The 22,616-nt window shown below is 41.9% G+C and overlaps 1 protein-coding gene across 4 annotated transcripts in view; it reads right to left on the minus strand.

Annotated features, from left to right (window-relative positions):
- LOC111841034 (myomegalin-like) overlaps positions 1 to 19,532 on the minus strand; it is a 58,468-nt gene extending 38,936 nt beyond the window's left edge. Inside the window, exons 1-4 of one of the 4 annotated variants that reach the window (XM_023806474.2) lie at positions 19,324 to 19,532; positions 14,340 to 14,392; positions 12,364 to 12,431; positions 181 to 291 (exon numbers count right to left, since the gene is read on the minus strand). In XM_023806474.2, the coding sequence (XP_023662242.1) occupies positions 181 to 291; positions 12,364 to 12,431; positions 14,340 to 14,392; positions 19,324 to 19,370 (279 nt within the window). In that variant the 5' untranslated portion in view covers positions 19,371 to 19,532. Of the gene's footprint in view, positions 1 to 180; positions 292 to 504; positions 668 to 2,172; positions 2,308 to 2,898; positions 3,015 to 12,363; positions 12,432 to 14,339; positions 14,393 to 19,323 lie in introns of those variants that run through there. The other 3 variants (XM_023806479.1, XM_023806476.1, XM_072704257.1) reach the window with 3 other exon arrangements.
- Between the last annotated feature and the right edge of the window lie 3,084 nt (positions 19,533 to 22,616).

Genomic DNA, 22,616 nt, shown 5'->3' on the forward strand with positions numbered 1-22,616 from the left:
TCAGTTTTATGTTATTTCATGTTAGATGTATATACGTATCTATGTTGCATTAGTTGTTACCATGATGCATTGTTGTACTGTATTATCGTATAATAATAAAAACACACAAACACACAGAGGTACCTGCCGCCTTTTCCCTGCTCATGCCATCTGGACCCCACACGTCCGCCACTCACTCACCCGCCTGTAGACGTCCTCGCCACTCTCCTCGTGCTTCTGCTGCACATGTTCTTCCAGGAAGTAGATGCGAAGCTTCAGGCTGAAGTTCTCCTTCTTCAGGTCGTTAAGGTGCTGTGACAGGGTACGGTAACCGTTAGACATCGTAGGTCCATCGGCTGTGGGGGTGACGTCGCCCCGGGATCCTATAGCAAAGCCCCGCGAAAGCCAACAAAAAAAAAAAAAAACAACAACAACAACAACAACGCTAAAGCACTACAACGCTATGCTAACAACGCTAGGCTAACGAAGCTCTCCGACACTGCGGAGAACTCATCGCAGACGCACGCATGGCTCTGTCCGGGCACGCGTGGCGGAGAGGCCTGGAGGGGGCCCTCCTGGGTCAGAGCTCTGCCTCTGCAGTCTCCATGGTTCGCTTTGGGCCTGGGGAGGGAGGCCACAGCGCTTTTCTCATTCGGGAAAGGTATCCGTGGAATCCCTGACCAGTGGGACAAAAAGCACAGGGAGCAGGAGGCATGTAAGGCGATCACACCCCTGGGCCGGGGGGTGGGGGGGGGGGTGGGGGAGTTGTGTGCTCAGAGCCACTGAGTGGTCACTGCAAGCAAGAACCTGCTTGGAACCACTTCTCTCTCTCTCTCTCTCTCTCTCTCTCTCACTCTCCCAATCTCTCCTGATCTGCTCTTCTCTCTTTTCCACTAGTCTCTTCCCTTCCCAGAGCCCAGAATCACAGCCACCGCTTCCTAAACTTTTCTGTCCAGGAAAGATGCAAGAGGGAGAGATTCCCCTAAAGGATCTACAGTGTCTCACGTCCCTCAAACACACACACCCCTTCCTCCAAGAACAGTACCAGAGCCACATGCAGGGTGCAGTAGAACCAATCGGCGATCATCCCCCCACTAGGCCGTCAACTCAAACAAATCACTCAAATTTCATTTGCATTGTATTTAAGCAGGACCCACATTTATCAAGGTAAATGTATTTATTTTAAAAAAAGGGGGAAGCCATTTATCTGGAGCATTAGGGAAGACTCCATACCGCAGACACCAATACGCTAAGTGGTATGTTAATGTCGGTTAATGTCCGGCATGAGTGTAGTTAAGGTTCTGGAAGAAAGCTGTCAGTAATTTAACTGAGCAGAATGAAAAACAAAAGCGCCACAAATAAGGATAAAAATGCACCAAGACCAGAATAGAACCAGTACCACGGATTTCCGCCGTTAGTGCAGGCAATTTTAGAAACAGAGCTAAACTAGACCTGTGTGCGGTTTGCTAGGAGTAGCTTATACCCACGGTCTGGACATACACTAGGAAAACACTAGGGGGCAGTGTGAGGCTCAGCACATCACGCCTCTGCGCCTGCCATTGGATCATCGGGCCTTTCAGAAAGACCCCTAACCCCGCAAAAAGTCACAGGGGGGCCAGAAAATAACTGACCCTAACCCTGCTCTCCCACTCCAAGCTTTGCTGTCACCTGTGTGCGTGTTTCAAGATATCAAGATAGTATGTGTGAAAACTACAGAATTCCAATGCGCTCGTACTTCTACAAATGGTGAATAAAGCATTATTTCATTTAAAGAAAGTGTAGCCTACCATGTACAACTCAAAATAGGGCCATAAGATCTAAAGTTGTTAGGAGAAACTAGGTGGGACACTGGCCAGGACATTTGAGTGTACAAACAGGGCTGGTTGTGCACTAAGGAGACGGAAGAAACACAACCAGAAGGCTCTTTAGCCAGCCTTTCTTTAGCCAGGCTTTCTTTAGCCAGGCTATCTTTAGCCAGGCTTTCTGGCCTGGGCCCCAGGGACTGTGAAACACAGTCACATTGCTGAAAGACACACGGTGAGCAACAGTATGTAGATCAATGTGGATCTTCGTTTGCCTCCAGCATCATCATCATTGTTTACATCCTGTGACCGCTGGGGACTTTTAATGAACCAGTCTGATGCTTTATGTTCCCAATACATGTAGGAGGGACCAGTCCTCATGGCTACATACCCAGACATTTGGGCGATGACAAGCAGCTGCTGGACTTCCATAGCCACCGGCGACTCTCTGATAATTGTGCTGGCATTGAGTGACCCCCAACTGAGGGCTGTACAAATCAGCACTGGACATCGATCCCAAGTAGTATTCTTCATCATCTCCCGATTCGGTACTGCTCTCGTCTTTGTATCAGTGGAAGCTCTTCACAAAGGTGGGTGGAGCTCCTGTGGTGAATCTTTGGTCTGAGATGCTCGGTTTAGAAGACAACAGCAGCGAGGGTAATGTTCCCCAAGAGGCCTTCAGCTACGCCGGAGCAGCTGAGCCCCGGACTAAGTGTTACTGTACAGCTGAGACCGCAGCCAGGTCCCCAGACGGGCCGCTGCCTGAGGTTTGATCAGCTTTGGCACCTGAGGTCCGAGTTAAGCAGCCAGGCTCTGCGGCACATCCTCAGAAAACCTGCGAATGTCCGCTTTCCAGAGCCGCTCAGAGTCCCCAGACTCATAAAAAAAAAAAAAAATCACTCTGATACAGACTGACCATGCTTCCGATGAAACGCACATTTCCCAGAGATTTTTAGTTCCCGTTACTGGACGTGTTAATCACAGCACAATTATTTCCTTCCATTTGGTTGAAGCATCCAATATCAAACACCGAGCCATTTAAACAAGCAAAGTTACTCAAGCACCCGATTTATAAACAGACTGGCAAAAAAATTTATGAAGAATATACAATGATTACCTGGCGAGTGTATAGCTGAAATGCAAGGGCAGGGGCGCATTCTACTATGAAACCAACTGCTATGACAAGTGAATTGCTGATCTGTCTTTTTCATATCTAGATAATCATCCCATATTTATCCTCCCCCTTATATAAGTCTTTCCTCCTCCTTTTCTTTCAAGGTGCTTATTTTCTTTTCCAACTGGCGTGAAAAGGGACGTCTTAGATACCGGTAGTTGATTAAAGGCAATAAACTGCGGTATCAAATACATAAACGGCATATGGATTACAGTCCTGCCAGTGCTGTGTATCTTCCACTTCCCCACAGAGGCGTACAAATACCCCCTTCAGAGCGCAGACTACTGGCACTAAAACGGGGAATTTCCCAGACCCATCTCACCAACACAAAACAGCAGCCGTCTAAAGATACTTCACATGTGATGAATGAAGGAGGAAACCCTGATTATTTTGCCCCTTAACACTTTTTCTCGTACCCTATCTGCCTCTCTTCAGCTCGGCAGTCGCCTATCCACCCTTTCTCTCGACATGAGATTCTTCCAGATGGGTGGTGCGCGGGCAGCCAATGGCGTGAGAGTATGGCACTGCGCAGCCCAGCTGCCTGACGGGCCACTTTTCCACAGCGTCTGCCAGCATCTGCGCTCAGGTCAAACGGCACAGGAGAGCTTATCATCAGAGCTACCCCCACTCACCCGGCTCACGTGGAGATATAACCACAAAAGCTACAAAGCTCAAATAGAAAAAAGAATTACATTTGGTAGCTGAATGTTGACCGCATGCCTTCCACAATTAAAATCACACTGAAAGATGCAATAACACAAAACATAAAACTGAAGAAACGCACATGATATAGATTCGCCATAGGATCTCTACTGTAAGAATGAGAGAAACATTTCACTTTCAAAGCCATCAGTACAGTGTTTAACAGTGTTCTCATCACCAGATCTTTTACATTCTCGTTGATTCTGTGACATCCAGCCCCCCCAGGGATAGGGTCGGCCAGCCAGCCAGGCTAATGCATCTGCAGCCATGTCCCGATCGATACTATCCTCACTGTGGGACACCCAACCTGAAGGCCAGTCCGGACGTACACTGTCTTTCCCGGCTTTTAGCCGCACGTCTGCTTCCGTATCCCCTACAGGACCGGCTTCTCCTGATGGGCTCGCGCTGGTCCAATAGGGGCATGGGAAGAAAAACAAAAAGACTTCTGCATATGCAGAAATGACCGTCAACCATGGTCATGAAGCAGATAGGACATCACGCCATTGGGAGATAGTCAAATCCCTTGGATGCCCCCCCCCAAAAAAAAAAAAAAAACACAAACCGCGAAGAGTTTGAGCAATCCCATTCCGTACTTCCTGCTGTTTCCATCTTTTTATGAATTATTAAACAGTGATGCACTCAATGGCTTCAAGGGACTGAATTACTACCCCACAATGGGAGATTGCATCATCCCACCTGTACAAAGGCTCACTTTCCTCTTCAAAAATACCCCCCCCCCCCCAAAAAAAAAAAAAAAAAACTCAAGCAAACCTCCCATGGGGTGGAAGTCACATGTCACATTATCACAGACCCCCCTAGGGGCTGAGAGAACCCCAGCCATGGATACCAAACTGCACTCACTGTGCACTTGCAACACCCAACATATGTTTCTGTATAGATGTATCCGTTTACAGATGAAAGTGCAGAGTACATGCAATCAGGGCCAACGATTCAGGTCAGGCCAGGGTCACAGTCATCCATAACTGCCATCTGTTCAATACCTGAGCACAGAGAGGGTTGCATTAAGTGCAAGCATGGGGGTGCAGCAGCCCTGACCAGGATTAGAGGCCGAGAAACGGGTGGGGAGGGGGACAAAATATCAGTAAACCAGTGACCACACAGGCGCCATACTTAGACTTTGTCTGCCCCCAGAGATGAACATTAGCAATAAAGGCACCATCTGTGGCAGTGAGGGCATCACGGGATGCTGCTGGTCCGTGGAAAGGAAGTTACCTCATACACAGGAAGTGACCTCATGAAATGCTGCACAAATAAGTGTAGAGACTTTGACTATAGGGAGATGCATAATGATTTTCATATGAAACAATATGCACCAGTACTGTGGCCGACCCAGTGCTGATGGATTGCTACCTAGACCAACTAATTGAGGGCCAAGTACAACATTCAAATGACGTTAAACTGATGTGATACAAGCTAGAGCTCCTTATTTGGGCAGCCTTCTGTATGCAATTTCTCGTCTACATTCACTTTACATAAAATACACTCCCTTTACACTGGCAGGAGGAAACCTACATAAATCATGCGTGACTCTACATCTTCTAAAAGGCATGTAGCTTAGTTTGCATTTATATGCATAAAACTGAAACATGCTTACAGAACGGGACCCTACAGCATCTATCAATGAAGAATATTTGGCTTTAACTTAATGGTAACACTTTACTTGACAGGGCACAGATAATATTGTATTATGCTGTTATGTATTAATTACCCACAAACTAAGTCTTAGTTACATACTATTCATGCTAATTCATCATTAATGAATCATGATGCATGTTTTAATCTCTTATAGTTACTATATTTGTTACCATATGTTAATTCTGTAAATCATTGTGAACTACTGAAGTCATTAATAACAAGTTAAATACTGATCTCATATTTCTTCATTATTAATGAATCATGATGCATATTTCATAACAAGCAGTTACTATATTTGTTACTATATTTCTTAATTCTGTAAACCTTTTTGAACTACCGAGGGAACAAAAATGAATGCTGAAAAACTGATCTCATGTTTGTTCATCATTAATAAATCATAACATCTTTCATCTTAAGTAGAAACTATATTTGTTCATGATTTGTACTTCAGTAGTAACTGAGTTATTACTAAGTATTTGTGCCCCATCAAGTGTTACCAATTTAATTAACTGGGCTAATTTGCTTCATATTCTCCCTAACGTCACTGAAGATCAAGAATGCAACATTATCAGCTGACTCTGCAGTCAGCACCCTTCACTGTCAAATATTCTAGAGGAAAAATTGATTTAACTCTGAAGTTAAAATATCAATTAAAGCATGAATGTCATCTATGAAAGATAGTAAAGGAGAAAAGCCATTGATAGGACATATTTATAAACAGTTCTTATAAGACAAATGCAAAATACACCACAAATGAAGGCCTCTACAAAAGCTGTGATGTGATTGTTGACCTTTTCCTCCATCGATGATACCAAAATTGTAGCAACATTGTAATTTTTTTAATTTGTAGCATACAAGTCAAGCTGTATAAGGATGCAAGCAATTTTAGTTATATAAAATTAAATGTATTAAAATAATTAAAATACTTTAGAAGGCTATTCAATAGAACATGGGTGGCCAAGTTTATCCAGAAAGGGCTGCTGTGTATTCAGAATTTCGCTGCAACTCCCTAATTAGATTACTAATTAGAGAACTGATTGGCTGAAGAGTCCTCACACTTGGGTTTGAACAGCAGACCTAAAGGTTATCCCAAAAACCTGCATACACACCAGCCCATTGGGGATAAGATTGCCCACCCCTGCAATAGAATGTAAAATACATGAGAATTTCACACAACTAACCACAATTAGGTATTAAAATGTGATGTTATATAGTATATTTAAAGTTTTAGGACTTCGTAGTCTCTCAGTTTGCCACAACATTATTATTATTTTTTTCGATTTGATTTTTTTTTTTTTAGTGGCGTATATCCTCAAGGTGGCGACAAAACACCCGAAATCGTAAGATTAATTTATAGGCTTTAAATCTCCATAGCTTTGACTTAGTATTAACAACAAAAAAGCAGGATCTTGGGACCAGAAATTAAAGTGGCTTGAAGCCTTACACTCATACAACTCAGTATAACTTTACAGGTTTTACCACAGTCCTCATTTTGTTCAGGCTTTCCATTATGGCATTTAAGGTTAAATAAAGCCTTCAGAAGCATGGGATTTATTCTCTGAAGAGCTTTCCTCCATCATCTCTGAAGTTATGCTGTTACATAAATCACAAAGAAAGCAGCTGTGACATTCAAATACCATTGATAAGTAAAGCACAGTTATGTAATCTAATATTATACATAAAACCAATCCAGTGACCAGTAACTCTCAAGCTTTTGTGCAGAAAGTTTATGAATCCTCATATTTGCTAATGACTGACAATAGAGCTCACGTGAAGACACTGAATGGAAGAGAAAAGCGGAGAGAAACACCTCCAGAACATTTAGCAGCACATGCTAGTCAAGGATGAACATTAAGACTTTAAGAAGGTTAGGACAAAGATGGCAGAAGTTCTTTGGGAATGTGACTATTTTAATTGGAGCACATGATGGTAGAGTAGCGCAATAAAAACAGAAACTGTTTTCAGCATCAGTCAAAGCTAATATGCAACTAGTTTCTACCTCGAGAAATCAAGCTTCTGCGGGTTGTATTTACTGACCTTATATCACATTACATCCAACCTAGGGACAGCATCATGAAGCAAGATTTCTTGCTTAGCCAGATAACTTGTGGGATATAAGGTACCCCAGTTTAAACTAACTTTATCTTTGCTTACTTACATTCAGGCCAGACTATCTTAAATCTGAAAAGTTATAAATCCAGTAAACAAGAAATCTTGCTACATGATACAGACCCTTCACCCGCTTCTTGTTCTCCTTAATTTTCTATGGCAAGACCATTATTTACAAAACACCACAGCTAAACCAGATAGTTAGGATTCACTCATTTTGTGAATTGACTCAAGCTTCAGCATCATAAAATTCTCGACAGAAGTTTAGGACTTTGATGGTTGAACTGTAATATTTCACATAGCCGCAAAAGCATTTTTACAATGTACCAGACACAACGCAACAATATACGACTATTGCTAGATGCCATAAGAAAAGCAGTGCAACCAGACACATTAAATGTGCTTGTATTATCCAGCAATTAAAAAAACAGCTACCAGCTCTTGTCTTAGATCATTATGCACATGCCAATCCATTTTTTGTGTAACGCTGCACTGCCCCAATTGTACTTAAATAAAAAAAAAATCAAAATGCATAAAAAACTAACCTAACTAATTTAATTATGTTTTAATAAGCACTTATTCACTTCGGTCTTCATTATTACAAACCCATTTGAGAGATCGTAAGGCAAAGCGCCAATCAATTTCAGGGTACTAACAACTACACGCAATCGCCAATTGAACCCAAACACTAAAGCGATCCAATACTGGATTGTGGGAGAACGTCCACATGCAACTAAAACCAGTGTCAGATGGCATGACGTTCAGGGGTTAGACAACAGCACAAGACAATCAGCTACTATGTCACCCAAAACAACTTAAATTATTTTAAAATTACAATAACTCCAGTTACAACACTATTACAATTACAAAAAAATAATAAAAATAAAATGACATAAATCACAGCTGCACAGTTACCGCTACCACCACCAGAGAAACATTTTCATTAATAATATCTGTTTTAAACTCCGTTGGGGCTTCTAAAATAATGTACTCTAAACTGCAGCGCAGTGCGGTTTAAATTCCCCTTAAACATGGCCTGCCATTTTTTTTTTCTAAGATTCCAATAAAATATCTGCATCAGTCATCTTTAATAAGCGGACATTTTCACGAGCAGAGTCATGAGTCAGAGCATAAGGGTAACTAAAAGTGGATTCAAAGCAGATGTGTCCTGCCTTAACTGAATAAAATAATTACCCATATGGTTACTGTAACAAAGTAAACATCGTTATGACTTTGCAGTTACTTAATAATTGGAAACAGGAGCAGGCTGTTTAAGTGCAATGGCAACTTTGTCACTTCGCAATTAAATAAGTGATTCTAGCCCTTTTTGTCATGGTGTCCCATTCTGTTTTAGAGGAAGATATCCATGGTGATATAAATATTGTTACAAATATGCCCGAAATACTGCTTTCTTTACAAAGTGTATTTCATAAAGCCGTTGAAGCCCATGTATTTCAGCATCAGTAAGCCATACCTCCCGTAGGCCTACCAGTATTAACGTCCTTACGATAAATCACCTTTTCAGAAGTGACTCGTTAGATGAGTCAGCATTTTATATTTGTCACACTGAACATTGAGGTTATTGAGTAGAGGATATTAATTACGTACGCCAGTTTCTTGCATTCTCGATGGGCATATGCTACTATGAATTTTACGGCGTATTCACGCATGAAAAGGCCAGCCGATAAAACACACGGCGATCATGAGACAGCATACAGCCTGAGTCAATACACGCCAGCGCTAATCGAACCATACGTTATTCATCTGCTGGAAATCCCTTGCAAATTAAATCAAATACATACACAACACAGTACATAGACTCATTAAGGCAGCATTCAGTATCAGGTACTTCTAATGACTATGTTCGACACGGATGTCTCATTAAAACTACTAATTTTTATGTTTCCTCTCCGTTTTTATTCTACTTTTTAAGAGGTATTTGGACAACGATGCAAAACCAATTAAACGTGTTTGCTTTATGGACTTATAACCACAGTAAAAATCTTGACTTCATTGTAATTGTACAATTTAGTCGGGCAATGAAATAAAGGGGGAACAAAAAAAACATATTCTTGGTTGTTTGTAATTGTTCCCGTTCAACCCCGTGGACAGATGGAGAACAACAGTGTTTGCCCGCAGATATGTCATAAAAATTCACATCTGCCCTCTGAGAAACGTAAGCATTCCCAAGTGGCTGGGGCTGGGATTAAACCGATCTGAAACACATTTGTTAGACCTGCATGCGGAGCGGGGGGGAATCCGTGTAAAGACAGAGGCTGTCATGTAGCCGTCTTTCCTTAAGCCAGATGAGAAGTCGCCCACCAGACTTCACTTATGGACTCTGTCCAAGAACACAGACATCGTCCCCTCGGTCCATCTTGATTGTGCCTCTGTCAAACGGTCACTGCGTCATCGACGCCTCCATAACAATTAAGCTCAATCCAGTGACATCCTTTTTAAAAATAAACCTCATTCAAAAACGGGTCTGATCTTTAAACCACTCCATCTTCTGTCCTGTTGTCAATCCAAATAAGGCGTATTTATGCTATTTATCATCAACCAGGTGGTGGCGCTAGTGCGCTCCTAGCTAAACACTAGGGCTACAGATCTTGGACAAGAGTACTGGGTGTGACTGATATCGCGTCAGACGAGGCTTTCTGTGCACTAGTACGTATTGGAAATGATTGCAATTTACATAAACCGCAGAGGATCCCTGTCAGGTCAGAAAGTAATAACCCAATCAAAGCAAATTTAGCCAAAATGAAAGAAAATGGAAAATAATTCAGGCCAGACTGCATGGCAGACACATGCTAGTGGTTAGCGTGTTATCCGTGAGCAGGCACAGTCTTCGGTAATATGGCAAGGGCGTACAAGACTGCGCGATGGTTCTATGATGCTGTTAGCCGCCCCCCCCCCCGCGGCTGACAGCGCTCCCATATGCCACGTTGTCTCTGGATATCCAGTCCTGCCTTGCAGGCAACCGTGTCTTCAAATTGGTCCTACAGAACCATTTATATTTGTGTAGCAGAAAATTAACTACGCTAAACCATACGTTACATTGGATCTAAACCCAAAAATCGATTAATTTCTGAAATTTATCACAATCCTTTATTAACCAAGATTATAGTAAATTACTTAATTGGAGGAAAATCAAATACTAAAATTTCTAAATTACCATATGCTTTCTATTTTTAAGTCTATTATGATCTTTCCCATTTTTAGATACTAAAATCTTAAAACGGAAATGAATGATGAATGTTATTTGGCAGATTGCATTTCTAGGTAAAAAGTAAACAAATTCATCATGTAAAACATTACAACACATACAGAAATTTCATTAATCAGGGGACTAAATGGAGTTTGAGGTTTGTGGCCCTGCCCTGTCTACAGTGTTTAACAGAGAAAAAAAAATGCTTCTGACGCCCCTACGGCTGACCCATATAAACATTAACATAAAAATATTAAAAATTGTACACAATTCTTTCTTTGAATTATGAAAATACAAGTTATATATAAAAAATGCACTGGTTCTATTGATTTTTTCCAATCCATTTTCAAAAAAGGGAAAAATTTAATTCTATTATTGTTGCTTTAGTGACACATGAAAATAATCATTAAAAGTATCCCGTGTTGACATGGTAAAGCTCAAATTTGGCTCCACAGGAAAATAATTGCCGGGTCTAGGTTAGGTCCAACTCACACTTTTGCTTGTCATGTGACTGTCTTGTTTCATATACAGCCAACAACTCCTCTCTGGTAAGGAAAAAATTGCTTTCCATTCTTTAATTACAAAATTCCAAGTAGTCACTGACATCAACATGCTAAATTATTATTTAGACTGAAAATGACTTGCCATCGCACAGCAAACAAATTAAAGAGTAATAAGCGATGCCAGATTCTGCCCTCAAATTCAAAGATCATACACTGATTCTTGTGTACCAGCAGATGCTCAACATTTCTGAATATGCTTTAATATTATCAAAGCCTTTCCACAGCAAAAACTTGTTCCAGTGGAAAAAAATTAAGGTAAACAGCTGCTAAGATTAACATAAAGGGTATTTAAACAAAACAATTCAATTAAAATATAAAGTACATAAAAGAAAGAGATAATATTTTGTGAATTAAAAGAACAAATATTTTCTCACAATCCTTTCATCCTTCTACATGAAAGATGTTTTCTCAGTACTTGGGTGCACATTAAGGGATCCAGTGTCTTGCAGGACAATCCGTCACCCTCTTTCTAGTTGTAAGGGGCCAGGAACACTTCAGAGGATTACAGAAACTGTGTCCCAAGAGAAGCAGAATGGTCCTGCTAAATTATGACTGGCCGTGATTCATGACTTCCTGTGAGTTTGGAATCTTCTCGCAGGTGGGCTTGGCAACCTCGGCCAGATACGAATACCCCACCTCCACCTCCAATCTCAGACTGCATTCCATCTTAAGCCATACTTCCAGAAAAAGAATAGAATCGCTCGCCTCTCCAGACCATTCCTATATGTCAGAATCTGTGGGTCATGGTAGCTAGACACGTGGAACAATGCAAATCAACTAGGCATAGATCACAATGGATGAGCCATAACAGGCAAAAGAAATACCAGTGGCGGGTCCAGGCTTGGCCCAAACATTTTTAGGGCCCTAAGCAAAATTTGATTAACCTAGTTGTCATTTGTCATCTTCCTTCCCACTTTGTCATGCTGATCAGATGGGGGGGGGGGGGCTGGTGGCCACTGGGCCTGACACCACCCCTCGGTTCGCTTTTGCCTTGGGCCAGCCCTGGATCAGTCTGTCCCAGAGCCCGAACCCTGCCATACTGAGAGCTCCCAAACATACTGTGGGGTTTGCTGATCCTGTCCAGACCTCTATGTGACAAAACCACATCATTGTGGTCATGTGTGGAGCTTTCAAATAAGTAAGCATGCGAAAAACAGAGGGGTGACGTACCTGCTCAAAATCCCTGAGGGTGTGAGATTGCAGCGGGGGGCCCTTTTCCGTCTCGTCGCTCGAAAAGTCTGCAAAACAAAATTACCGTGATGCCAATTTGACAGCATTATGATGAACATCATTAATATGAAAAAATGACAGAGCGGAAGTTGGTGGTTATAGTAGTTAAGGACAGCCATTTAGAACAGCTAGCAAATTAAAGGGGCTAGGAATAAGTGAAGGACCCATCACTAGCTCAAATCTTAGGATGTACCTACTGTTGTACCTTTGGGATTGATTCATAACCTGAACTGCTTTCATGAAATATCAAATACAAAACTGTAAAGGTGATGATACACAGGGCAGCTTTTTGAGTAACGTTGCTGGACAATTGCTTTCCAGTCTTGTTCAGACACTTTCTCATTGACATTGGGCAACACATTTCTATTTGAAAAACTTTAAATCAGCAGTGGGCGACATTTCACGATTATCCAGATGAGTTGCCCTTTGTCTCACCTGGATGGCAATTGCCTGGCAACATTGTGTATCATCACCTTAAGAGAATGCAATGTAAAAATATCAGCTAACCCTGCTAACAATGTTTCATTTTAGGAATGTTTATAAAATGTGACAATTAAGGAATGTGTATATTCAAAGTATCAAGTTTTCCTGATGTTCCCAGAACAATAATAATATAAAAGCAAATGAAAGGCGTGGGATAGAACAGCGGGTAACACTGTCACTTTACCCCTCCAGGGTCATGGGTTCGAGGCTGAATGGTACATTGGCAGTGCACCCATATAGCACTTTTATAAAATATCATTTTATTATAAAACAATTTTTTCTACATTAATTGTGTTAAAATGATTTTCAGGTCATGATGTTTTGGTACTGATGTTTACCGGACCTTTGTTTAAATGTAAACAGTGGAAATAACATTCCATCAATAATACAGTAGGAACGTTCTCGGCCAATTTTGAGAAGACCTTCACAAAACGTCGGCTAAAGCTCTGGGGTTGTTTCCTGTTAAACAGGAAGTGTCCATTCATGGTGTATAAACGTTTATCCAGTTCAGGGTTAGAGAGAGGCTGGAGCTTATCTTAGAAAGCACAAGAGACAAGGCAGGGGAGCACCCTGGGTGGAATGTCGGCTGGCTAAACAAAATAATGAAGATAATTATTATTACTACTGAACTCTCGTGTACGGAGCAGGTAACGCAGTAATTAAATGAACAGGACAGGTCTCGCCACACCGCTGCTGGAAACATCCAGCTGGATAAATATTTAAAATGTGGACCAACGAACGTTAGCCTAAATGGCAGTGTCAGCAAAGCAAACACGTAGGTAATAGAAACATTAATAATAATAAAAAGCACTATGGGAGTTCAGATAAGCTGGGCAGAGCGGCAGAGGCTGCCGAGAGGTGGTGATTATAGTCACTGTCAGACCCTCCGCGTGAGCCGTGCCCGCGTATTGATCAGGGAGTTTTATTGCCGCATGGTCGGATTTACGAGCTGTGTTACACCTCAGCATGGATCCGCACGCAAATCAACCCCTTTTCTGCCCATCTCTGAGAAGGAGGAAGGAAAGAGGTGCTGGGGCTGCCTGGGGCCAAATGGCAGACGCCCCCCGCCTCCGAATGCCAGGAAAAAACCTCAAGCGAGATAAAATGACGGAGCCGATTTTTTATATATATTCTTTTTCGGAGGCAGTCCCAGAAGACGCAATCATAGCTGCACTGGCAGCGATTAAATATCTCGCAGCTCTTAAACTGTACACCAAAAGCTCGTCAAACGTGATTAAAAACAGCGATATGTGATCATGACTGCCAACACGGAGGTGACACAAAGGGCACGCACAATACAAAATGGCGACCCAGACTGATTAGGGACGCCTCGACCATATACTAAACACGAAGTGGATGTCTCCTGGGATTTATATTCTGGGGGAAAAAAGGATTTGGGGACTTCTGAGCAGGGATAGCTTTTAATTTCTCACCTGTCAAATGGCCTGTACTCCTGGACAGGTTGGAGCGTTCCCCCATGTAGTCCCTAGAGGAGAGATAGAGGTGGCCTCATCAGTCTCTGGTCATACATTGCATTCCATGACATAAGCATTGTGCAGTGTTGGGCATTTCAGGTCCAGAAGCTACAAATCCAGACCAAGATTTCCTTTCTACTAACCAGCTGTGACTGTGACTCTTCATGCTCAACTGATAGAAACACAATCTTGCTCTGGATTTGTAGCTTCTGGACCTGAAATGCCCAACACTGATGCTCAGACACCCTACCGCAACCGGAAACACCACCGTTATACAGCCCTTATCAAAGAATTCAAATCAATTACATCGGGAAAGGGGGTAAAATGTAAGCTGGTGTTATAAAGTGCAGTAAATAATGACCTCCTTTGCTAATTAACTTTCAGTCGTTAGTGAGATGGCCATTTCCTCATTCAAGGTCACTGGCTTTGGGGCACACCCAGAGACAGCAATTCCCAGAAACGCAGAACATAGCGGAAAAGTGGACAGATCACAGCTGACTCTGTGGTCCTGGGCTTTTGCTGACATATAACCTCACCGGGGGGAATGTTCTTCATCTCTAGCCTTACACCCTGATGAATAGTCTTCCACGCTTCTCCTGGACCGCCCATTCCGTTTTACTTGGAGATGCTTGCTACCGAGATACAAAGGAAAATAGCACTTTCCCTAAGTGAGTCTTTACTCTTCTAATTGCAGCTCTTTTAACTGGGAAAAAGATCATTTTGGGACAAAAGAAGGGATGGATACACTGGACAGTAGCATGGGACAAGAGGAACCTTCTACAGAAAGGTTTCCCAGCTGGAAAAATAACTTATTTAATAATGGACAGGAGGTTCACCAAGGAGCAAGACCTTCAGGATTGCTGAGCTTCTATGTTGCTCTTCCACTTTCAGCTCAAAAAGCATCATGCATTTCATATCACACACGTCTCCAAACCTGGACCTGGGCATCTCTCTCCTTGGTCAAATTTCTAGAGACACTGATTCATGAAAGTTCCATTTGAAGATAGATTTTTGAAAGCTAAGATGCTCAAGTTGGCATGAGCGTAATGAGGCCTCTCTCAACATCTGCCGAATAGCAGGACAATTGACGACTGGCTCCTCTGCCAGTTGATGATGGGATTCTGCAGTATAGTGGAATTAAGGTTCTAAATGTAATCAACCGCCCTGCGATGGGCTGGCCCCCCGTCCAGGGTTGTTCCCTGCCTCGTGCCCGTTGCTTCCGGGATAGGCTCCGGACCCCCCGCGACCCAGTAGGATAAGCGGGTTGGACAATGGATGGATGGATGTAATCAACCAGATAAAGGATCTGCATGGGCAGATTTGGCATCCGCTGGCATACACCTGCACTCAGGGTACAAAGCAATCTTGCTGAAGCCTCTTTCCCCAGACCTTTGAGGTTCTCCAAAATACCTGTTAAACCAAGTTCATTCTTTCTAGATTAAGGCTACTTTCTGTTTTCTATTAGTGTACCGCATTTCGTGAAATCCTGAACATCGGTATTTGGTTTTCACCAGACTGCTTATTAGAACCATATGACGTGAAATGATATTGCTACCTGCACTGTATACATGGACCCACCCCCCCGGAGAGCACCAAGGCAGCAATGATCATCATACAAACCAAGTTTCACAATAATATGATTTCTGGATTTCTGAAGCCTGACTGGAGGAAAACCTGACCGAAATGCGGCTGTCGCTAACAACCGATTTAAATTCAGCTTAATGTCATCCAGTCTTTGACCTTTGTGAGCAAGTACAAGCAAAGCGTTCCTGGGTCAGTAGCAAGGGAGGAAACACAGCAACAGATTATTAAAATTCTTCATGCATAGCCAGTAATACTACAACATATCAACAGATTAAAGAAATACCCTGTTTCCAGTCAAAGTGTGAGAATTCTGGGTCTTGGTTATATGGCATCATGGACCTCATTTCAATGTTTGGTCGGCTACACAAAACAGACTATGCAAAACAAAACTTCTTTTAAGACATAAACACATTTTCATCATGGTAAACTGAGAATATTCTGGCAAATAAGAAACCATACTCCCCCCCCCCGCAACAATAATATACAGCTGTTTTTCATCCTGAGAACAAATGTTTATATCAGGTCTATGTCTCCAGCCAAGCTTATGAAAAGAACCTTCAGCGGGAAAATATATTGCTATTTGTTCAAAACTGATACTGTACGTTATACATTGAATAAGTGGTTGTAAGTTAACAGGGGACTGAATGTCTTATCTGGACTCAATCCAAAAGCTTCACTATACAGGAACACACACCAAAGAGAAAGATTTAACTGTTAAAGAAAAACACCTTATGGAGTTTCCTGAACCCCCCAAAGGCAGTGCGGCTATTTATGTCATTAATCTGTGTTTCTTTCAATGATTTATGGCTTTTAGCTCAGATATTCCTGAGTAGGCACATTCCATGTTAGACATTGTGTGTGTGTGTGTGTGCGTGTGTGTGTGCGTGTGTAACCCTCTACTTACAAAAAAGACCTGCCTGACTGTCTGAAACCACACCCTTCCCATCCTGATTTGGACAGCAGGTCACTAACAGGTACTGGCAGGTAAAAATTTAATTTTAGTCCAGGTTAGATTTCATAAGTAAGAATGTTTTATTTTGATGCCAAAAAAAATGACAAAAATCTCAACTCACTATTTTTTGAGAAGTGGGGCCCACACCTTCATTTCCATGGTGGATCTCCCCCACTGGTTGCCCACACCTTCATTTCCATGGTGGATCTCCACCACTGGTTGCCCACACCTTCATTTACATGGTGGATCTCCACCACTGGTTGCCCACACCTTCATTTCCATGGTGGATCTCCCCCACTGGTTGCCCACACCTTCATTTCCATGGTGGATCTCCACCACTGGTTGCCCACACCTTCATTTCCATGGTGGATCTCCACCACTGGTTGCCCACACCTTCATTTCCATGGTGGATCTCCACCACTGGTTGCCCACACCTTCATTTCCATGGTGGATCTCCCCCACTGGTTGCGGGATTTCGCTGTGAATCGCTTTTTTTTTCTTCTCAAGCTTTGCTATGGTACCTACATTATTAGGGCTTTTTGTAGGCTTCTTGGTGAAAATTGTGGGTTAATTTCACCAATATTTTTGGTTAAATCAAAAAAAAAAATTGTACTGGATTTTTATATGTATGGGAGACTTAATATGTGGGCTACATTTGGCAAAGCGTGTAAAGAAATAAGTTGAATCTGAAGCACTATCTAAAGCCAGTTTTCACACGTACACTTACCTGCCAGTACCAAATAACAACAGTTTTGATTCCCTTAAGTAATAAAACAAAACAAATACACTATCAGTCTCCTCTCAATAAAAGCCAGCGAATCACTCCTCCTAACTGTAGCACTGCAGTTTCTACTTGCAGCAAAACCACGTGCAGAAAAAAAGGTGAAAATGCGACACAAATTGGCTAATTAGTAGCAGGTCACCTTCTCCTTATAGTTCTCCACAAATTACATAATTAGCTCTGACATTTCCTCATTTCCTCACAAGAGGGCAGCACCGCGACCTGACTGTGGCAGCTGTGGGCACAAATCCCGCCCACGCTCTGTATCTGCCCTGGCTGCACCCCCTGCCCTTTGCGCCATGGGACAGGCTTCGTGTACCCCCCCCCCCCTGCCCCGCCCCGCGCCACGCCCTGTCCCGCCGCGCCGCACCACCTGACCGAAATAATAAATTTAAAAAAACCTCGAAATTTGGTGGATTTCTATCCAGGAGAATAAGAGATTCCAGCACGAGCAGCATGTTGTCAACACACTAGCTATCCCAGGGAGTTTACCTGGAGAGATGACGGAGTTGACATCTATACAGTTAATCCGAAAATGACACTAATGGGTAGCTCAGCGTAACTATAAATAGCGGTAATTCAATGTTCGACTAGGGCTCTGTACTTGTACTTAAGACTTTGAATGAGGAATAATACAACAAATCGCTGTAGTTTGGCAATTACAAAACAATGAGAACCCAACACGCACTAAACCCACTTTAAACATCACAAAGTAAATACATGATAGTGATGTACCGACTCACTCTGAACATTAAACATTGCAAAGTAAAATAAATGATAGTGATGATACTGAATTTGACCTATTTTAATGTGTTTTTCCCTCTAAATTTCTTGGGATAGCTGTGATTATTAGATGTAGAAAAATGACTTAAGTCATTTAGATTGAACTAACCACCTCGGCGCTGACACAGACATCGTGTCACGAGCCCAGTAATACACTGGATCAAACGCTTAAATAGCCACACCGGGGTATGCTGGTGGAGTTTTTAATCCACAGTAAACCGAATTCGTATTTTCATATTATGTTTTACGCGCCCTATCAATAATGGCGAATTATTGGCCTAAAATCATTGAAATACGTCCACCTTGTGGTGTCACGTGACATGCGAAGAAAACCATAGTAACAGGAATAAAACGTTTATTATGTAAAATCAAATGTAAGTGTTGAATTATAAACATTACCAACATATCAAATACATATGACGAAACAGTGATAAATATTTAATAAATACAATCAACTGAATTCAATAACATGTATCGGCAAAAATAAAATGATAAATTGTAGCATTATGAAAGGTTTGCATTTATAGCGAACTAAAATCTAAAAATTTAAATTGTCTGTAACCCGAGCCATGCCAATAATGGCTCAAACACTTAAATACAGAGAAAGCTTTCCGTTGCGAACGCTTACATTGTTACTACGGTTTTATATTCGGGAGTGTGAAGCACCCCTTTGTCTTGCTTTAAACACGACAGCACTAGTATTGCCATATCTAATCATGGTCTGTTATCGGCGTCGTGTCGATAATAAAACAGGATGACAAGAGTACCACAGCATTTTATGCAACGGTCAGTGCACCATAAAGCACAACGCATCTTTAACGCGCCTTGCGATGGAATATTACCTTTCTACTCTCCTCCAGGGGTGATCTTGTAATGGAGCGCAGTCCATGGCAGTTAATTAAGGGGTAACCTCCCACGAAATCACCAGTCATTTAAGTCATTCGGCCATCGGTCCCATTCTTGTTTTCAGAAAAGGAGAGCGTGGGCATTGTCACATTTTCAAATGTGACATTGTGGAGCAAATCAGAAGATGGTGCACGTGCTGAACTAAGGATACAGCACGCTACTCCTGTCACCGCCACCTCCCGTTAATTATGCATGCAGACTGATTCCTCACGTGTTCCGCCGGCAAACGGTGATTCCCCGTTTTGGCTTCGAAAATTGCACATTGCATCCAAGGATTCAGACTTGGCCTGGTGTACAAATTAATGCACAACACAGTAGCTTAGCAGGGGTTACGTTGCCTGCAAAAGCTGCCAGAGTAGCTAAATTAAATTTGCGCTTGCGCATGAAGAATTATCTTATTTGTCACTGGTCAACATGATTATTCGCTATAAATCTTTCAAATATGCAAACGTGAATTTATTCACTTGCTTTATTATGTTAAATCTCTTTGTTCACTTCCATTTGTGTCAAGCTAGAAACTAAAGCTGGTAGTTCAACCAAATAATTTTCGCTGGGAAACAGAGGTTTTTCCTGGCAAAGAAACAGAAGATGTAGCCTACCTCTGAATGAAAATGTGATACATTTTTTGTAACTATAATATTTTGTAATTATTTTGTGGAGGACAGACTACTTCTCATGAAGGCTCAGTATGGGCAGTGCTTAAGGTTACAATGACAACAGTCTTCCAGTAACCTACACAAACGAACCTTCCAGCGACTAGTCACTTTATATCGCCACCTAGTGGCTTGAGTCAATATTCTATTTTTCACTTCGGTAGGCTACCGGAAGTTGACTATGTGATGCAAGTGAAAATAAATGTTTATAAAATTATATTATAAAATAAAAAATGACTAATAATGTATGTTACTTATATTAGCGAAATTATAATGGTAAACGAAATTCAAAAAATATTTGACAAAGAGGAACAGCGTTCTGTACGGTAATGATGTATTCAAACACCTCCCGGGTTAGGCAGTCAGTTTGCAGCCTTGTCGCAATAATCATCTATATCTGAATCTTCCGAACAGTATTGTCCATGTTTTACTGCGCTTTATTAAATACACGCCAGACAGGTTCTAAGACCACTGACACTCTCCTACAAATCCGCTTTGGAAATGTCATGCTTTTTTCAAAGCACTGAGATCTGTTAATATTTTCCCTTATTTGGCTAATTACAGATTGCCATTTTTCCGTTCATTCGGGAAAGTGAGTCACGTGTTAGCGGCTGGAGTCGGGCTGGCAGCGTGCTTGCAAAGGGAAATGCATCGCATTCCATTCGGTTCCCCTCGGAACCGGCTTCGGCGGCTGACCTGCACCGCCCAACAATTCAGTCCGGATCGCCGCAGGACTCCATGTCAAAAACCATAAAACCTTTTTTTAAATTTTATTTTGCACATACACGATCATCCTGAGACATCACCGCCTACAGCTCATCAGACCAGGAGTCCAACAGGAGTTCAGACTCTTTTTTCTCTCTCTCTTTCGGACAGTGGACAGATTTGCTTTTAATCTAACTAGACCAGTTCAAACTGAGCTGTGGTGTCATTTTCACAGTTCGCACGGGAACCTTGTCACACGTATGTTTAAAACAGTGCGTGAAACCCAGTACGCTGATGAAGCTAAACATCTTTCAGCGCGCTTGGTGTTTATTTGACCTTCCGATCTAACGTGGGGTGTGTGTCACATCAAGGCCACAAGGCTAAATACCTTCAATCAAGCTCCCGCCTCTTGTGCCAGTTAGTTTGTCTTTTAAATATTTTGTCTTTTAAGTTCAACCCAGAAGGACTTCGTTTCCTATATTTTGTCCTCTATAGGATTTTAATGAAGAACTTAGAAGAACAGTAAAACAAACAAACACAAATCTGTTAAATGGCACTTTTCACGTGCAATAACATTATATATATTGTTTAGACCTACAGGGTTTACAAAACTCGAATAAATTAGCGAATGGTTTGAGGTCAGTTAATGTTTCATTAAGTTGCTCAATTTAAAATGCAATTACTGTTAAAGATACAGTTTTTTAGAGGGTGGTGCAGTAATACGCTTTGTCATTTGTTCTTGTAATTTCTGTTTTCAATCAAATGAACTTTTCATTTCACCCTCCAACTGTCACTTTCATCCTTGTCTCCGTTTAATTTCAGTCATTAAATTACTGAAAACACTCTTAAATGGTTCAGTGCACGTAGTGGCATAATATCTGTGACTGAGGTCTGAAATGCGGAAACAGATTATTTAAATCTTCACGTCTCTCCCACCACATCATTGGCCACATCGGTCTCTATTAATCTAAACGATTTCACTTTTCCCCATAAGTAATTGCAGCACTTTTAGGCTGCGTGGGTGTATTCCGGGCTGAATGCATGTTTTTCTTTCTTGGGGGGGGGCTGCAGCTCGGTGAATGGACGACCGTTTTGCCTAGTGTCATACGCGGATAACGGGATCGCACGCATCCTCTGAGTCACAGCAGTCCGCAGCGGTAAACATTTGAGCCGTGGGAAAAAAACCCATGAAGCCAGAGAGTCTCTCTCCTCTCTGTGGTTGTGTGAAACAACCCGCTGGGCTTTACTCATGCCGTGAACCAGCAACATAATCAAAAACAAAAAGCCAAGCTCCCTCCCAGTAATTCAAGTGGTCTTTCGGCTATTCCTCCAGACACGGCAGCAGAGGACTCCAGATTAAAGAGGATTCTTTCCACAACGAGTCAAGAGTCAGTTTGACTTCCTCAGCACTTTGGGGCAAACCATGAGGGTGAGAGCCAGAGTGGCCTGTCACAGGAACGAAAATTTCAAAACCATAACTATTTTAATTGATATGTATAGAAACACAAGGGGAAAATACAAAACTTCATTGTTCCTTAAAGTGTGATCTACCTACACATATGGAAAAAAACTCATTGTACAGATTCTATAACCATCCCTTCTGCAAAACAAAAACATACAAAGCAAAAAGTTATTTGATTATAGCTTTGTCGACTAAACCTGCAATAAATATTAATGCATAACTGTATGGACTTCTTGATTTCGAATTGTGATGTTGTTGATTAATATTTGTGTATTTATCTCCTGTGTAGGCCAGAATTTTCTTACTGCATATAGTTAGACGCATGAATTAGAGGAATTTGTAACAGATAGAACCTTTACAACGTCAGGCCAAACAACCTGCAGCTTCATGTGTAATTCGAGAAGACCGA

The sequence above is a fragment of the Paramormyrops kingsleyae genome, chromosome 21 (assembly GCF_048594095.1).
Source record: "Paramormyrops kingsleyae isolate MSU_618 chromosome 21, PKINGS_0.4, whole genome shotgun sequence".
NCBI classification, from domain to species: domain Eukaryota; kingdom Metazoa; phylum Chordata; class Actinopteri; order Osteoglossiformes; family Mormyridae; genus Paramormyrops; species Paramormyrops kingsleyae.